This window comes from Numenius arquata, chromosome 5 (genome assembly GCF_964106895.1).
Source record: "Numenius arquata chromosome 5, bNumArq3.hap1.1, whole genome shotgun sequence".
NCBI lineage: Eukaryota > Metazoa > Chordata > Aves > Charadriiformes > Scolopacidae > Numenius > Numenius arquata.
Genome location: NC_133580.1, coordinates 1,147,426 through 1,165,987, shown reverse-complemented (window position 1 = coordinate 1,165,987; position 18,562 = coordinate 1,147,426). Strand labels below are relative to the sequence as shown.

The 18,562-nt window shown below is 49.1% G+C and overlaps 2 protein-coding genes across 3 annotated transcripts; one reads left to right on the top strand and one right to left on the bottom strand.

The window, feature by feature from the left end:
• The first annotated feature begins 2,855 nt into the window (after window positions 1-2,855).
• GLOD5 (glyoxalase domain containing 5) lies at window positions 2,856-3,873 on the top strand. The gene is made up of 3 exons (XM_074148213.1): window positions 2,856-3,017; window positions 3,352-3,507; window positions 3,721-3,873. Exons 1-3 carry the CDS (start codon window positions 2,856-2,858, stop codon window positions 3,871-3,873), a joined length of 471 nt encoding a protein of 156 aa, XP_074004314.1.
• Window positions 3,874-8,240: 4,367 nt separating this feature from the next.
• LOC141464955 (cis-aconitate decarboxylase-like) lies at window positions 8,241-14,027 on the bottom strand. Of its 2 annotated transcripts, XM_074148120.1 has the most exons (6): window positions 14,007-14,027; window positions 13,355-13,409; window positions 10,923-11,110; window positions 10,658-10,750; window positions 10,156-10,361; window positions 8,498-9,416 (listed from the first exon to the last, which is right to left on the bottom strand). In XM_074148120.1, the coding sequence occupies exons 1-6, from the start codon at window positions 14,025-14,027 to the stop codon at window positions 8,498-8,500; spliced, it is 1,482 nt and encodes a 493-aa protein (XP_074004221.1). The 2 variants fall into 2 exon arrangements, with proteins under 2 accessions (XP_074004222.1, XP_074004221.1); XM_074148121.1 differs by lacking the exons at window positions 13,355-13,409; window positions 14,007-14,027 and adding an exon at window positions 12,227-12,409 and having other exon boundaries at window positions 8,241-9,416.
• Between the last annotated feature and the right edge of the window lie 4,535 nt (window positions 14,028-18,562).

The window sequence follows — 18,562 nt, the reverse complement described above, 5'->3', positions numbered from 1 at the left end:
CTCTTTGGTTCCACACAAAACAACAATCAGGTCCATAGTGATGACACAGGGTCAAGGACCAAGATATCAGTCTGTAAGAGGGGAGTCCAGACCATTGGTCAGGTAGAGGCACATCTGGAGGCAGGCACCCCTGCACCAAAGCTCAGGCATGGAGTGAAGACCTTCAGAAGAGCTTAAATATGCTCCGGGGCCCGTGGATGTGTGTAGAAGCCCCCTTGGACATGTCTGTTTGTAGGAAGGGGTGTCCAAATGTGCCCAAAGTGGTTCACATCACCCTAAGCCTCCTTTTCTATTGCTCCTTGTGACACGTTGGCTGTTTACATGACACCTACAGCTACTGGGAGCTCGCAGTGCTCCCAGGAACAGCAAGTGCCTTGCAGGGCAATAAGACATGAGCACGTTGCATGGTAGAAAATAATCTTGGAGGTAAAGAGGTGAAGAGGGATGTTTCCCACTGCTGGGAGTGGGGGGAGCCTGTGGCAGCTGCTTGCAACAGCTCCTCTTCTCCAGGGATGTCCTTGCTGCTTCTTAATAGTAAGTCACCCCAGACTGAGCACCAAGCTCAACCAAGTGCTTTAATATAGAGCACATTAACACGTCTTTCCCTTGCAAAAGGAAATGTAGGTGGCTAAAATATCCAGCTCTTTTTCCGGGATTTTTCAAGCAACTCTGTGTAGTTGGACTTCCAGGTCCTTCAGGTCAAGGTACACCTCTGCAGGGCACAGTGCTCAGAGTTCCTGTTTCTAATCTCGTTGCTTTTCCCACCCCGTTCTCCCGTGATGTTGCTGCTCCACAGCTCAGCTCCGGGCACAGGAAGAGGACGGCCATAGGGAACCATTCGGCACCACCTTGCCCAGCTCTTTGTCCTCTTTTGCAGGTACTCAGCCTATTTTTGCCATCTGATTTCCTTGCAGTTGCTCACAGACGGGCTCACGTGGGAGGGGAGGGTTGCATTGGGGAGGTTTGGTAGGCAGGAGGTGGGACCTGCAGGCTGTGATATGAGAGTCCTTGGAAGCACCCAGGAAGTTTTCCTGGGTGGGAAGGACTTTGCAGAGGGACTGAACCCGGGTTGCTTCGCAGTGAGGTTGTCACACACTAAATGGCATATGCAACAAGGAGGAGCAGTGACTTTCCGCTGCCTCTGTTAATGGCTTCCCCCCGTAACTGATGCAATCACTGGGCACAGTCCAGGTTTTACGCTGATCTTGCTCCTGTGTCAGAGGGACTTTGAGATCTCTCCTTGCTAGCCGTTTTGCCATGCGCTCCACTGCGGAATCATAGAATGGTTTGGGTTGGAGGGGACCTTAAAGAATATCTTGTTCCAACCCTCCTGCTCTGGGCAGGGACACCTCCCACTCAAAGCCCTGTCCAACCTGGCCTTGAACCCCTCCAGGGATGGGGCAGCCACAGCTTCTCTGGGCAACCTGGGCCAGGCTCTCACCACCCTCACAGCAAAGAATTTCTTCCCCACATCTCATCTCAATCTCCCCTCTTCCAGTTTGAAGGCATTAACCCTCATCCTATCACTACATACCCTTGTAAAAAGTCCTTCTCCAGCTTTCCTATAGGCCCCCTTCAGAAAATGGATGGCAATGCCAGAGGGTATGAACCCAGCATGACAGCAAACACCAAGAACCACTGTGAACCCAGGCTGTGGAGTCCCCCGTACCCTCATGCCTGCATCTCCTTAACCTCTGGCATCAGCCTTCCCTTCTGCCCTCTGATGTTGTCCAGTAATTTGAAGGCAAATGACAAGGCAAAAAGGTCTTGTGGGTTGTTTTCCTGATTTGTGACGCTGTGCTGCATTAATTTTGAGAGGGTTTATTTTCCACCTGTTTTGTTGGGGTTTTTTTCTGAGAGGCAGCAGGAGTGTTGGGCTTCCCTTGCACAGGGTTTTCAGTGGAGAAACTGCTGAAGGCCTTAGAAGAGAGAATTGTCATTTGTATCAGGATTTGCAGCCTTTTAAGAACGAGAAGTAAAGGTATCTAAGTAGAGAGCTGTTACTGATTTGAAGGAAACTTGAGTCCATTTGTCATTGACAGGCTTGTCACAGCACTCCTCATTTCCACAGCCAGGTTTTCTGAGGGTAAAATCAACCGAACCCAAAATGAAATGGAAACTTCACAGCCTCCCAGAAATATCATTCAGGCCACCAGGGCCAAATCCATTTCCTTTTCACAGCTTGGTGCAAAGGTGCTCCCAGGCTCTGGAGAACCACAGGAAGATTTACGGCCGCTGAGTTAAGCAGCCTGAGCCTGCTTTAAATGTGTTGATGGGGTTCAGGGATCATCAGAGGGTCAGTGGAGTCATCAGAGCAGGATCATCAGGGATCCTGCTCTGGTGCAGATGGGGCTGAAGCGAACTAGAGAACAGCTGCTTCAGCTCCGGTGTCCTCTTCTCCTGGGAATATTCTTCCCCCAGAGACATTTCCTACTGCACTGCCAGGGCCCAGCTTGTGTTCACTCCCTCTCTTTGCTCCACCTGGATGAATGTCCGCACCTGGACATGAAGAAGGTTGAGAGGACACCAGAGGGAGTTGGAAGGAAGGATTAAACACATGGTCCATCAGAAACAGGTTTTTGTGCATTGGGAGCTCAGCATACTGGTGACATCAGCCCTCAGCAAGGTCGCCCAGGTGGTCCTCCAGATCTGGACCCAGGCAGGGGCTCTGACATGCTCGGGTCCCACCAGAGCAAAACGGGGGTCTGAGGCCCTTTCGGGGAGGAGAATTTATTGCTTCTGTACTTATACCACCTGCAGGCCAAAAGAAAACCTGATTGATTTCCATTCACAGGTGCCTGGACTGTTTCCCTGAGCAGCTGGATGCTCCTAACCCTCATCTTCTGTGGTTTTGTATGCTAGTTCCCAGCCCTGAGATGTCCTGGAAGGAGGAGCGTATGAATCCACCCCCATGTTTCATCCAGCGCCTGGACCACCTTGTATTGACTGTGAAGAGCATTGAGGACACTGTGGCCTTTTATTCCAAAGTACTAGGCATGGAGGTGGTGACTTTCAAGGTAACATGGGGGACAAGCTCATCTCAGGTCTAGGGAAGCTGGAACTGCAGTTCTGGGCCAATGGCTGGTCCTTGTGGATCTCTGGTAGGGTCGCTGGGGCATGTCCTTGGAGTGGGGATGGGAGGACCAGTACAAGCTGCAGCCCATCAAGCTCTGAGCTTCAGCAGACCCAAGCTGAGTCAGAAGGAAGTCCAAATCATGCTGCAGAAGGAGTCAAAGTGACAAAAAAAAAAAAAAAAAAAAAAGGCAAGGTTATTTGAAATCCAATTTCTAGGACCAAAGGCTTCCAGCCCAGTAGGTCTCATTGCACTTTCATTCTTTTCTTTGGGGACAGGGCGACCGCAAAGCTTTACGTTTTGGCAACCAGAAGTTTAACCTGCATGAAGCTGGGAAGGAGTTTGAACCCAAGGCTCGGTGCCCAGTCCCTGGCTCTGCAGACATCTGCCTTATCACACAGGTGCCGCTGGACCAGCTGCTGGATCATCTGAAGGTGAGGAAGGTGTAGAGTGTGCACAGGATAGTGTGACCCCGGGAAGCATGAAGCCAGAGCCTCCCAAGTGACACTTTTAGGGTCTGTGTCTTGGGGAATGTCAGAATTGCCTCATCCAACAGCTCATGTTTTCAAAGCTAGTGGGGAAGAATGCACATCGCCCTGATAAGACTACCCTAAGCATTAAACCCCTGCCCTAATATATCTTCCTAGGCCTGTGGGGTGATCATTGAAGAAGGGCCTGTGGCCAGAACTGGTGCTGTGGGTCCAATAACATCTGTCTACTTCCGAGACCCTGATGAGAACCTGATTGAGGTTTCCAGGTACAACACAGATGTGACTGCAGTCGGCGGAGGGGAACCCTAACCGCAATCCATACTCTGTGTCCCAGCAGGAGACAGGATGCCAGGTTTTTGATGGCCAGTTTCAAGTTCATTTTGCAAACCTAGCACAAGTCTCAAATCCCAGCCAATAAAAGTACGGTTGCATTAACCTTGAGAGCTTTCCCAAGGCAGCCTGCTCAGCTCTCACCCCTGGGTATGAATCCTACTTTTATAAATCACCATCAATTGAGACTTCATGACCTTCTTGGAAGATCTGTCCTGCTGCTGCTGCACTACTCTTGTTGGGACATTTTTCCTGACATCTGACACCCCTTTTGCTGCAGTTGAGACCCTTCATTTCTACACCATCCTCTACGAATACAAATAACCTGTCATTCCTCTTTCCTCTAAATACTCGTATTTCCACAGCTGAAGATTTCTGTCTCCCTTCCTGTCCATCCACCTGCTTACCTTGACTCAGGCGGGCTGGCAGTGGTGGCTCTCCCACTAAGCCAGTGGTTTAAATCCTGTCTGGGAAGTGGGAACTTGGCCTCAGTGTCTGACACAGAAGGCTCTGTGCCTCCTATTCAGCTCTGCATAAATACTTACAGGGTTCCTGTAACCCAAGATGGGAAAGCACATGGAAGGGAGAGTGTCTAAAGTCAGAGAGTTCACCTAGATTTATGCAGGGATGAGGGGGAAATAGGGTGCTAAGAAGATGCTGGCATAAGGCAGAAAACTTTGGCTGGCCCTTGCAGACCAGCCTGGTCACCCTGTTTTCCAGTGAGGCAGCAACAGGGCTTTACTCTGGTCCTTGTACCAGCTGCACGTGTTTGGCCTGCACATCCCAGCTGCAAGGGAAGGATGCAACCTTGCTCCTTTCCATCCCATCCAAGATACATTCCTGTGGATGGTTTGTCTCAGTCATTAATTTTTGGAACACCAGCCTCCTTGCAAAACTTCACCCCCCACGGCAACAGGTCCAGAGCTTGGAAGAGCCTCTGGACCAAGACTCTTGCCTTCCTCTGTCCAGAAGATACATCCAGAGTTGCTCCAGGAGCTCTGGCATGGAGGGATGCAGGGCTCATCCCTGTGAGGAGGAAGGTGTCGGCAGAGCTGGGGCAGGGGTCTACCACAGCAGAGTCCACTCTGACTGACGGCACTCAATTACTTGTGGGACTGTCCTATATTTTCTTCTTCCTTTAGTTATTTAAAAAGCAATTCTTCGATTATTTAAAAAGCATAAAACAATAAAGAAGGACTTGCGGGTTTTCAAGGAGTGCAGTTCCCCAGCTGGCCACACCGTGGTAGCAACGTTATCATCACGGAAATAGTGCTGGAAGGCAGAGAGGACTCTTCTGACATTTATGGTCAAAATCCTCTCTAAAATTGAAATAATCCGTGAATGATAGTATTTTTTTTCTGCTGACATTTCGTGGGAAATCCAGAATTCTCCATGTTGTGGAAAAAAATAATAATGCAAAGCCCTACAAAATTCAGCTCTTCAGAATATCGAAATCTTGTGCCGGTGGTGGCCGTGGGGATGAAAGCTGCTCTCAGCTCCAGTTGAACCATTTGTGGGAACCAAAGACAAGAGCTGCCATCGGAGAATGCCACCTTTACCTTCTGAAGCGGTGACCCCCAGGGAGGGGACCCCCGGGGAGAGACCCCCAAGGGAGGAACCCCAACGGGGGACCCCTAGGGAGGGGAACCCCCGGGAGGGACCCTCAGGGAGAGAACCCCAGGGAGGGGACCCAGGGAGGGACCCCCGAGGAGCGGAGCCGCCGCGGCCCCGGCCCCGCCCGGCGGCCGCTCTCCAGGGTGCTGAAGGCCGAGGCCGTGACGGCCCTCCCGCGGCGCCCCACGGGTGGGTCCTGCCCACGCGAGAGGGTCAATGCCCACCGGAGAGGGCTGATGGCGGCATCCTCCTCCCTCCAGCCCTGCCTCAGCTTTTCCCAGCTCTCTGATGGCCAAGGCTTCGTTATCCCTGGCCAAGCGCTTGTGCCAGTGGCACCCTATTAATAGTAGACTATTAATAGGAGCCTATTAATTTCTGGCGTGGGATTGTAGTTATTGATTGATTGCTAACACGGATCCTGCCTGGATCTGCACTGCAAGTGTCCTTTCACTCGCCGAGCTTGCTAATGTAAATATGTTTATGGAGAAAGGTTTCCTTTTCTTAATTTTAAGTGTCATTTATCTTGGAACAGCAGTAGAAAGAAGGATAATAGGTCTTTTTTTATTCAGCTGAGAGGAGGTTAGGGACTTTGGTGGCACCATATTAACTGCTGAATACCCTCAGTGTCACACAAGCTGGTGTATAATTTTCACAGGCCATTATTTTTTTTCCTTGTTTTTTTTAACGCCTCGCTTCCCTTGCCAGTGGTTTGGACCTTCTAATTAGCTACAAATGTGAAACGTCTGCTGTTTGAAACTGGAAATAACAAGTGAGACACTTTCCTGAGCTCAGATGCTGGAGGTGTTTTCAAGGTCCTAATTTCCTAATTTCACACATCATCTCCTGAAAGGTGTCAGGATTGCAACTGACAGATAGACAAAGCATGAATGAGGTTTAGAAGGGTTTCTGGATCCCAGGGACAAAATATAGCCAGAAACCCAACTGAAAAACTCTTTTTTCTGCCCCAGCACCAATATGTAAAAGGTGCTAGTTTCCTCCTTTCCTGCTCAGCTTCGCTGCTAGATGGCATCACTGCGGCATGGTGCAGAAGGCATGGAAATGAGAACATTGGAACAAATGTTAGGACATTGAAACCACTGATAATCCACTGAGATGCGTTGTTCCCTCCACTGAAGCCCATCTCTGTTCTCTCACACATATTGATTCCCTTGACAAATGTTGAGCTCATGGCTGATGTGGAAGGCACTGGCTCTCTGGGTTTCCAGTTCATTGGGCTGTGAAACATGGAGTGACATTTTTGGTGATCTCACACCTGAATCAAACCAAGGGCAATTAGATGTTTGTCATGGAAACTTAGCAAGTATTTGAAATCTGTTGCTTAATGGAGAAACACTGGGTAACTTCTCTTTGTTGAGAGATTGTGTTTAACCACAGCCGTAAGAGGGTTTGCTGGCTAATAACTATTACTTTCACCAGGAAAAACAGCCTGCAGGGATCAATGGAAACATATGACTCTGGAAAAATCACTGGCCACAGGCCAGCCTTCTGGCTGGCTCTGTCCTAGCCTCTGCAGTGTTCCCTGTCTATTGGCAAAGCCTCTGTGTTGCATATGATCAGATCAAAACCAAAAACCTGATGGTCTACATAATGTAGCATTAAATGTTTGAGCAGAAAATGAATTTACTTCAGTTCTTTATTCAGAAAGATTCAGTGTGAATATGCCAGACAGTGTGAGAGAGTGGATTAACAGGTGGGCAAACAGTTTTGCTCCAGCTGGGAAATTCTCTGCATAGACCACTACCAGCAAGCTAAAAAGGAACCAGCCCACATTCCTTCTTGCATGTTTAACCCCTTCCCACCCCCCCTACCCCCCTACTTCTGCAACAGATTCTGTACCGATATCACAATCATACTGGCAACAAGTCCTTTGGATCAGCAATCACAGTATTTGTTTAATGTACAGAGGAATATTGCATAGTTCTCCGTCTCACTGTTCAAGAGGGACGCAGGGTAGGAAAGCCTTTCAGTGAATGGCTACTCAGGAGCAGGAGTACTGATTTCACCCCAGCTGGAAAGACAAGTTCAGGACTGAGTCTCAGTAAGCTTTCCCCCCTCTCAGGGGAGAGAAACAGGAATTTCCCAATGTGAGTCACAGCGTGTATGTGCCCAAGTCACCATCCAGGGGTCCCCATCTCAGCACAGACTATAGAGACCACCTCTGGTGGTGCCTGGGTGACCTGTGCAAAGCCAGGAGGGATGATGGGGCACAGCCCTAGGATTGGCAGGGATCACCTCACAGGAGGCATAGGATGTAGGTGTAGGACTGGTGTGGGGTTCCTCACCTACCAATTGCCTTTCATTCAGAAAAGGCATATGGGATTTAAGGGTCCTTGAACCATCCCTTGTACACAGAGAAGTGACAAACACTTCTCAAGTGCTGGAGAAATTGAAGCTTTTACTGGAAAAGTTAAAAAAAAAGAATCTCTCTCTGCCTGAGGGCTGTTTACAGTAACTGATAGGTTTTTCATCTGGCCAGCATGACTAACTTACCATGATCTGAAAGGTGCCCAGAAGAGCAGTAAGAAAAGCACACATTTTGCAGCTGAACTTCCTCTTCTTCCCAGACTCAGCGGTTAGGCATTCTGTACAGAAATAACTCTGAGTGCAGCATTAAAAAATATCCAAGCACAGTTCCTTCTGGGGAGCCAGCTTCCAGATGATGTTCCAGGATTCCCATAGATTTTCATGGGATTATTTTTTTTTTTGTATTTGTAGTGGCCTTTCAGCTACTCAGACAGCGTCAGCTGTGAGTTGAAATTTCATCTGTGCACTGATTACCGACACAGACACACCTCCTGCCTTGTGGACTCCTTTGGTTTTAAAGCATCTACTTTAACTTCAAGGGGTGGGAACTTTCCTGTCATTGGAAATGAATAGTGAAGCACCAATGAAGAAAGGAATCAGATTTTCACTGGGACAAGCCCCTTATAAAAAAAAAAAAAAACAACAACAAACACTTGCTGTTCCCTTACAGGCTGCAGGCTAGCTGGGAACTATCTGACAGATTCTCCAGGTTGTCCACCATAGTGATGATGGTTTCTATTTTTTCTTCTGGAAGCACATGAGAAGCGTTGGATCGGAACTTCTTCAGGAGCGATTCTTTGCTCAGAGGCTTCCTCCAGTGCCCATAGAAAGTGTCACATTTGCCTGTCAGGACATCCCCGCTGTGCAGGAGCAGTGCCACCTCTCCGTACATCTTGTCAAAGTTGGCCACATTATCTTCAGGGTGCTCCACCACCACTTTGTCCAGCAGCTCCCTCAGCTCCTGCCGGTGGATGCTGCTCTCCGTGAAGGAGCTGAGGCCCACTTCACCATCCAGCAGGGCGGTACAGGCATTGAACTGGAAGGAGTGTCTAGCCTGGTGTTCAGAGCTGGGGAAAGGCCGATTGATGTACTTTGACACCGGGATCTTCAGCACAATGGTGCGGATCAATGAGGGAGAGAACGACCCTGCGTAGTTGATGAAAAGATTCCGGACAGACAAGGCAGCATCCACCACCCAGTGCATCCCCAGGTGGGCTGGGAATCGCTTGAAAGCAATATCCTGCTTCTCCAAGAGGAACTCATGGTGGTCACTTGGTGTGGACAGTGGTTTGGGTTGATAGATACTGTAGAAAGCACTGAATCCCGAGCAACCAGCGATATCATCCAGGATTAAGGGGTTAGCTTCCATCCCTCGGGCGGCCAGCAGTGCTGCTTCGAAGCCCAGGCGGGTGGCATTTCCAATATGCAATGGCTTGGCTTGAGTGGCGGCATTTGCCATGGGTGCCCCGGCAAGCGATGCAGCAATGCCCAAAGCATGTGTGCACTGGGCCGTGCTGAGGGAGAGCAGTTTTGCGGTGGCCGCAGCACTGCCCATGGTCCCAACCACTGAGGGAGGGTGGAACCTAAAGGGAAAATTGCAGATATAAGCATCCCCACCTGCTTGGCACAGGGAGCAGCCGTGAACCTCACCTGCCAGATCTGCCTATGGGACTGGAAATGAACTGCCAAGTCAGCCAGTGGAAATCCCTCATGGATCTGGTGCAGGTGCAATTCTCCAAACTCAAAACTTAGCCATCAGGAAACTAAGTGTTTAGTTGAAACTTCATTAGAGACAACAGGGTGAGCTCAGCATCTCCAGAGAGCAATTTTTAATTTTCCCTAAGAACACGTGACATGGCTTGTGTCCATACAGCCAAACTTCCTCCCCCCAGACAAATAAGGTGCCCTCATCCAACATGCCCAAGGGTAACAGATCCTGACCGATGCTATCCCTTGGACCACAACAGGGCACTGCCTGGTGAATGGCTGTTGGCACAGGCAGAAATTGTGCCAGGGACTGTGCCCATAATTAAGCTGTCTGTGTGGCTGTGGGCCACTGCTTGTCCTGTGCTCTTGCCGTGGTTACTTTAAACGATGACATGAAGACTCCTCCTGATGGCTATTTTTAAGGCAGGATCACTGGAGATCACCAAATGAACATGAAACAAGTGGTGCTTCAGCAGCTCTGGCAGAACTGGTGTTTGGCCCTGAACAGGGCTTTACCCCAATCCTCAGGTCAAAACTAACATTTTGAAACCCTGAGCAGGTCTGTTAACAGATTCACCAGCCCTCTTCCTACTCAGTGAAGAAAAGGAGGTTTACCTTTTGGGAATGTTGTGAGCCTCAGTGGAGAAATGCATGAGCCTTCCTTGCACTTCCAGACCCACATTAAATGCCAGCAGGAAATCCATGCCATTGGGTTTGGTGCCTGGAGGTAGCATCTGGGAAGCTGCCAGAAGAGCTGGCAGAACAGCCCCTGATGGGTGAGTAGCAGGGTGCCAGGTATCATCAAAGTCCATGGAATGAGTCTGCCAGAGAAATGGAGATAAGGACATGCTGGTGTGGGGGGTGGGAGCTGGGGGAGCTAGGGGTCCTTGCTGATTTTGCTGAGGCTACATCTGTAACAATGTCCACCCAGTGACCTGGTGGTCCCCATGGAGGTGGCTGTTTGGTCCCTCTAAAAGCAGTGTAGAAGACTGCAGAGAAGCCCATGACTTCTTGCCCCCCATTACTCCTCCCAGTCACCACTCTACTTCCTGTGACACTAACTAGTGTCTTTGAAGGCACCACAAAGCAGAGCTTCTCCTGGAAGAGCCTGCCTTACCGCAACACCGTTGGTGAATGCAGCCAGCGTGGGAGAGAGCTTCACGCCTGGTTTGCCATAGACAGAGCTGACAGCAACTGAAGAGTACAGCTCCTGCGAAAGGGAGAGAAATTCATTTGAGGACCTTGAGTGAAGCAGTGATTGCATGAGGCCAGAACATCCCTCTACTGCAAAGGCAAAAGAAATGAAATTTCAGCCATGAAATAAGTCCTTGGTTATGGTGGTGATGTCAGGGTGGGATCATGTTCTGTGGGGCGGTTCCTACCCGGCAGTACTGCAGAGCGATATCGAACACGTGCGTCGTGCTGCCCACGAGGCCAACCCCGATGCTGTCGAGGATCATTCTCTTGCTTCTGTGGCGGACAGTCTTGGACAAGTGCTCGGGTCGAACCGCATGGATGAAGGAGGCAAAGCTGCTGGTCACGGTCTCCTCCGGAGCGCTCCTGGCCACCACTGCAGCACCAAGAGAGAGGGGAGGGCGTAAAGACACATGTGGGTCATGGGCTGACAGCTCACAGGTCTTCACTCTCTGGTCTCAATGAATTTATTGAAGGGCAAAGGCAGCTGGAGAGTGTAGGACCTGCCCAGGATGTCCCATGGCTGCATACAGCCCTACAGATTTGGGAGGTGATGTACAGCTTCCCTGTGCTGGCCCAGGCTGTGACCATCTCCCTGAGGATGCCATTTGGGCCCAGAGTCACCTTGTGTGGCTCCAGGCACTTAGTGGAGTCTAGGAGAGGAACACCATTGCTCCAGGCTCCCTCTGTAGAGAGTGGAGAGATGCTCCAGGCGAGGGGACTGGCATCTTCTCTGCGGGGAGGTGCCATTTCTCCCCCATGGCCAGCACAGGGAGCCCAAGGTGAGCAGGCTGGTGTGAATCCTGTCCCTCTCTGTGGCTTTCCAAGGGTCCACAGCACGTCCTGGCTCCTGTTGCCTTCATGTGCTGTAAGGGCTGTTCTGCCCACCTCCTGGGGTGGCTTCAAGAAGGTCCAAGTGAAGCAGTTTCGGGGTGCGTAGGGCTTAAGAGCTTTGGAGGTGTTAAATTTCTGTGGAAAATATCCAATTTGGGACTGTTGTGCTTTTTAATTTCAGTGACAAATTGCTTTGGTTTGATGAATTTATAATTCATAGAATTATAATTATTATGGGCCATTATAATTTATAATGTCATTTTGAGTGTGCACAAGAGAGTAGAAAAACTATAAAATTCAGTACAGCTAACATTTGCTTGATTGTCTATACATATATATATGTATAGACATATGTATGTGGGGGGTACACACACACACATGCACACAGATAAAAGATGGCAGTAACGTCCCAAGGAAAGTAACCACATGAAAAAGTCAAGATGAGTGAAGCAAGAAAATAAAATTATGCTGCCTAAACATGTTATAGGAAATCCCATCAAAACCAGCGGGTACACATGACACTTTATTTTTTAAACAGAAAACATCCCAATTTAAAAAAAAAAAAAAAAGACCATTCCCTAATTTCACCAGCCTGTATTCATTCTGAAATGTCATGCCTACTGACTCACAGTTTGCTTGCAAATGTGTTTGGACTCACCTCCAGCCTCGGAGTCTCAAAACTGCTTGTAAACACAGCTGAGAATGTCATCACCGCTGTGACTCACTGAAAGAAAATTCACCCCTGGCAGCAGCTCTCCCTGAAATACATTGCTATAGGAATCCCTACCACTCAGCAGTTTGGAAACCAAACCTTCTGCCGACAGAAGTCTGTGTCCTCTCCGCATGCTCCGAGGGCATCTCCAGCCCTGGAGCCACCGCCAGCGACAGCCCCAACGCCCTCCCGGGGAAGGAAACGGTGAAGTCAAACTAGATTGGAGAGGCTGGAGGAAAATCTGCTGGAATCGTGCTGCGCCCATAACCCTTTGATTGCTTCCTTCCCATCATCAGACACTCCCTGGCGCTTCAGGAGGCAGCGATATTTTTTAACCCCTCCAGTTAAAAGCATTTCGTGGCTCCAGCGTTTTTTTGTCCTGGTATGGGAGCTGTGCTGCAGAACTTAATTAAAAAAAAAATCTGTCCAAGAGCAGATAGATCTGGATGGATTATTGTTATTTCTCTTGTTCTCAAGTGTTCATTAAATTAATGCGTTGCATTTATTGTATTAATAACATGTTTTAAAATAAGTTAATAGACAAACTTATAATAGACCTACTAGCTACACAGCAGAGTTCTGATTAATTTGTCTGAAGCAGTGAAGCCATGGACATGCAGTGTTGGAGGAGACAGCACCGGGAGACCCGGGGAATGGTCCGTGAATCACTTCGAGCCACACTAATAGTGAGATCAGATGTAATAAAGAACTGAGGACAAACGGAAGATGTCCAGGAGCCAAGCGATCCGGTGGCAGCTACAATTTAAATATCTTACATTTACGGTCAAAGTGTAAGAATTTGGAAAGTCTGGTTCTAAATCAGTTAAAGTTTCTGTTTTCGCACAGGACCAGCAACATTTTTAGCCGCTAACCTCTTTAGCAACCAAGGGCAATAATCACCACAAGACCCCCCAAGCATGTCTTATTTTCCAAGAATCTGAGTGGTTTATCTCAGTGCTCTCAGCCCAGCACCTTTGGTTTTGTTTTGGTTTTTTTTTACAAACAACATCATGATCATTTTGGGACGCTCTTTACAAAGGGATAGGGAAAGCTGTTCTGCAGAGAGATACAAACCGTGAGCAGCAGTTTTGTGAACTTGCCGGGAGCTTGCCAAGAACTTCTGGGATTTCTAGAGCAAAGACAGAGAAAGAGCGTTTGTCACCCAAGCTGCTTCAACTCTTTCAGAGCCGTTTTACTAGTTGTGCCTCTAACACGGCATCGTAAGACGCTCACAGATCAAACGAGTGGATAAAACTAACTACATATTTAAAGGAGAAAAAAAACCCACCCTGTTTTCCATGGCTCAGTCCAGCAGAGGTGCCAAGAATAGCCAGGGAAATAAAGCAGTACAGTAGAAGGGGCAGCACAGCCTGGTCAGACCTACCACGAAACCCTCTTATGGCTGCAAGCAGGACCAGCTCAGGGTGGACACGAGGAGGAAAAAAAACCCCACACAGCATGTCCCAACAACAACAACAACCCCCCCACCATGGCACCCTACAAAACACCTTTGGGGACACATAAAAGGAACAGGCACAGAAGGAACAGGTTAGTAGCTATGAATAAAGTGTCTGTGAAAACCATCTGGTTTTGTTAGTTCTTGGGGCACGTTCCCATTTAATGTCACGACAATTTTGACCAGTTGAGGAGCCGCCCGGAAAATGCCGTTAAAGTGGAAAAGGAAAGATGAGAGGTGGATAGGTTTGGTATGTGAAGTAGTAGTTACCTGCAAGGTGAAGTAGACCATGGTGGTGGCTGCTGGATCCCCAGCTCTGCACTGCTCTATTCGAGGGATGGGAGAGGTGTCTGTCTGAAAGGTGCTTTGGTGTCAGGGTTTATATATGCTTCTGAAAGGCAATTTGCTTTTTGTTTTTTTTGCAACTGAATTTCAAGTGTGATGACATCAGCCTCTGGGGACGGAGAGGGTGGGGGGAACAGATGAGGAGGGGTGGTTTTTCTCTGCCGAAGAGAAGGGAAACCCCCCTGGTTTCAGGAAATAATAATAATAAAAAAAAGGTTTAGGACAATAACCAAGAAAGTTCAAGGAAATTCCTGTCTCCAAAATGCCACAGGTGCCAATGTGTGAAGCAACTGGCCCCAGGCTCCTCCTACAGAGGAGGACTATAAAACTGGTACTTACCAGGAAATGAGAGGGACAAGAGCATCCTCCCATTGAGCCGAAGTGTCACCAAACCAGGTAATCCAAGCTGCAGAGGGAGAAGCGTGGCATTGGTGTTTTGCTTTGATGCTTTTCTTGAATACATTCAGTGTTTTGTCATGTGGCTGACTCTTTTCGTAGCTCTCCTCCTTCTCAATGCTCAGCTCTTCGATGTTGCCTGCCATGTGCTGCCAGTTCACTGACATGTTAGTGCAGACGGGAGCTCTCTGATTCCAGGGGACATCGGGGACCCTTTGTTCCCAAATGAATGTTTGTACTGTGGGAGAATTCCACGGCTCTTGGCTTTGTCCAAGGGTGAGACCTGGGGGCATTTAACATGCTGCATGTTATTTTGCACAGAAGATACACCTTGCATTGAAAACCAGCCTGAATTTTCTACCAGGCAGACCCTTGATCACTGTGGATGTAGCAATGCATCTCAGGCAACTTCGTGCTGTTTTTCACCAGAGATTGTGATATTTATTCCAGCTGTGTAGCGTTGTTGTGCACTGTTAATCTTGCCGTGCACTTATCCAAAAAGAACTGCCTTTTGTTCTCTTAACGTGTTTACCTTGGGAGACGCAGTATTTTCTCAGAGCTATGTAAACATTTGTTATCATTAATAAGGTGGGATGGAAAACTAATCACAAAATGCCACTGGGGGATAAGTGTCTGAAAATTTAATGTTTTGGAATTTATATATGTGTCCCAGGGCATGCTGTGCTTTGCTCCAACCTCCTGTGGGGACAGTGTCCATGCACCAGCATATTCCCATTAATATTAGTCAAGGAAAAGAAGCACAGGCAGCAGATGTCAGGGCAAAGTAGATGCACACGGTGATGTCTGCAGAGCCCAGTATAACAGCAAGATGGGAAGGGGCTGCAGAGGAGAATGACCTTCTCTGGAGGGGGTGAAGGGAAGTTATTACCTAAATGAGTCTATGATTCTATTGTGAGCAAGGTGGCAAGTAAAGGAGAATGTGTCCAGAGGCTGCAGCCCAGTTGGCACACTGGCCACATGGGCATGGCTGAGAGGTCATGCTGGGGGGACAAGAGCCAGGATGGAGGGAGGACCTCACAAGCCATTTCTGCAAACGCTGGGCTGAAGAATGCCAGGGGCAAGCAGGAAAAGCAAAGAAGGCGGAGGAGGTTGGGTGAGTGAGGGGATGGCTTTGGCTTTGACCTCTCTGCACCACGGATTTGTTCAAGGGAAGGCTCACCCTGGGCTGCCCCATCCATTCGGTGGAGCCAGGTCGGAAGGGTCTGGCAGTGCCCCAGGTCTCACCATGGGGAGGTCTCCATCCTTGTGGTTTCCTGGAGAGTGGCTGTGCTGGCTCGTACCCAGTGTGTAGAGAGAGCTGTTAACCCCACATGGTAGAAAGGGACCTCCTGCTTGCTCCTCTGCCTCCACTCTGCCCTCCACCCAAAGATGTCCTTTGCATCAGTCCCAGCTGAGGATGCCCAGGTTGCAGACTTCAGTGCAAAGGAGAGACCTGGTGGGAGACCCCTCCTCACTGTTTGCAGGGAGTGGGGACCAGAGGTGTCACGTTATCAGTTTTCTGTAGGGCATGCAGAGAAACTGGTCCTTACAAAGAGCAGCTGCACGAAAGGGACAGTGACAGCAGCAATGAGGGGTTTTATCCCAGGGACAAGCAAGGCTGAGGCATACTTTGACCAGAAAACACCTCTGAGTGGTTCCACGCAGACCCTCGATTCTCCAGGTCCTGGTGCAGCCCACAGCAGTATTAGTGCTGCTCCTCCTATGAGAATAACAGGAAAGGGTTAATTATTTGCTGTGTCCTTATGTTGCATGAAGCAGAGGAAGGGGAGGCGATGCAGAACTACTGAAATGGTCTTTGGGCAGGGGTGATGCAGTGAGGAGGTGTGAGCAGAGCAGGTCTGCAGCTCCTTCCAACCCCAAAGCCTTCTCCTCCAAGACCCTTAATCCTCCTCCTTTTCCATTTCTTGGTCTAAATCCTCTCACATCCTTTCCCTTTACACCTCCATAGCCCAATACGGCATATTCTGGTATTTCTTCTCTCCCCTTCTCAGGTGTTCTATGAAGAATTGCACTGCAGGCAGAGGGAACCAGATGATCTTTAAGGTCCCTTTCAACTCCAACCATTCTATTAGTTGTGTCTCTACACCCCTCACCAAGCCATGCTGTGTGTCACGGGCTGTAAAGCTGCTACCATGGCTAGTCAGGCAGGAACCGCCAACACAGTGAGCCCTGGCAAATTGAAAACCACTTCTGCCAGCCAAGCAGTCACCTGGCCAGCCCATCTTCCTCTAGAAACCCCATCTCCTCCTCCCCCTCCTCTGGAGATCGACTCAGAACAGGGGCTGGTTGCAGCGTGCCTAGAAAGCCACTGTCTGAGCTATTTCAGGGCAAAACATCTGGAGGGACTTAGTATTGTGGCCCGCCTCCAAGTGTAACTGTTTAAACTGCTTATTTATATCTGAAAGTCATTTAAAAAAGGAAAAAAAAAAAAAGACATCATTATGGACTCCACAGGCAGCTGCTCAGATCTTCCTAAAAGTACATCGTTCCTTAGGGCTTCCTCCAAGGCAGTAGTTGATGCAGATGCTTGACAGTAAAAGAGAGTGTTCCTTCCGCAGGACTGTGATTTGACACATCTCTCCTTCCCCACCAAAAAAATCTAACCTTTAGCACAACCAAATAATTGAATTAGTAAGTGTCCCGTGAGGTTCACTTGAAAGCTTTTACCCTTTCCACATTTTGTGAGAGTTTAAGTTGCTGAATCAGTTCAGAGCTGTTCAGAAACAATTTATCCTTCATTGTTCATTTGACATCTTTTAGAACAAATGGAGAAAAGGAAAACATGGGGTTTGTAGTGCAGCAAAGGAGTTGAGAGGCCATTGATGTCTGCAAAATATGTATGTCTGCCCAGGAATACTGTATGTTTAAGAGTAGACCCTGGGATTCAGGTTCATTAATATTCACGAAACTATTTCTTCTTTGGGTGGTGCTCCTTCACTCCTCCTCCCTTCCCATACCAACAGTGGTGCCGCATGCTCTCCTGTCTGCCCAAAAGGCTTTTTGGAATGGCTGAGGATAGAATACATCACTGTCTCATTTTCCAGCTCCTTTAGGTCATAAAATGTTCTAAAAATACCAAAATAACAAGAACATTGCTGTTTTATTTTCATCTTTGTTTCCTAACAAAAACCTCCGGAGAGCAGCCTCCAGCTTATGGTAACCAGGAGTGCAGAGGAATGGAAATGTGGGGGCTGCCTGCAAATAGACGAGTTAATGGTAGAAATATGAAGGGTTTGAAAATAGACTATTTAGTCATTAGGGTTTCAAGAAAGGGATGGAGCTGGAAAATTCCATCTGGAAAGGAGACTGTGTATGCGTGCGTGGTGCCTGCCTGTTTGTCTGTAACAGTGGATAAGAAATGTCCTGGAATGGCTCAAAAATACCTTGTGGGTTTCGTCTGAATGTTTGTTCGTTTGTGTTAGGGCTATTCATTCCTCTCCATCTCCAGCAGCCTGGAGAAGAGGGGGCAGGAACCATCACCACCACCTGCAGCGCTTTGAGGCACCTAAACATGTTTTTGCCAGAAATCCTCGTAGCCTAAATAGGTTGTGTGTGTTTTTTCTGGATAGGACTCTGGAAAGTAGGCACCTAAAGTTCTCCTTTGAATCGAGCCTTTGTCTGGAGCCACGAGCGGGGAGGCACCATGGAAACACCTGAGCCTGTCACCAGTTTCTCCCTCCTTGGAGCAGGGGCCGGGCTCTGAAGGCTGGCTGAGCGCCCCAGCCAAAGCGGTGCTGGTCTAGACGCCGACAACGGTGAGGTTGTGGGGGCGACCGCCGACGCTCTTGTTTTGTCTGGAAGGGCCATGGCGAGCACGGCGGGGTTCGCGGCCGTCTTCTACAGTGAGCCGGCGGTGCTGGGGCTCCTCGCCAACGTGGTCAGCGCCTTCCTCCTCTGCCTGCAGAACTTCACCGTGGTGCACACCGGCCTCCGGCCACAGGAAGCAGAAGACATCCTCGCAGGTGGGTGACGCCACTCATGGGGGACTCCAGGGCTGCTAGTCGGAGGTGAACTTTCCCTGTACTCTTTGAGAGTCATCCCCGTGGGCCAATGGACAGCATTGG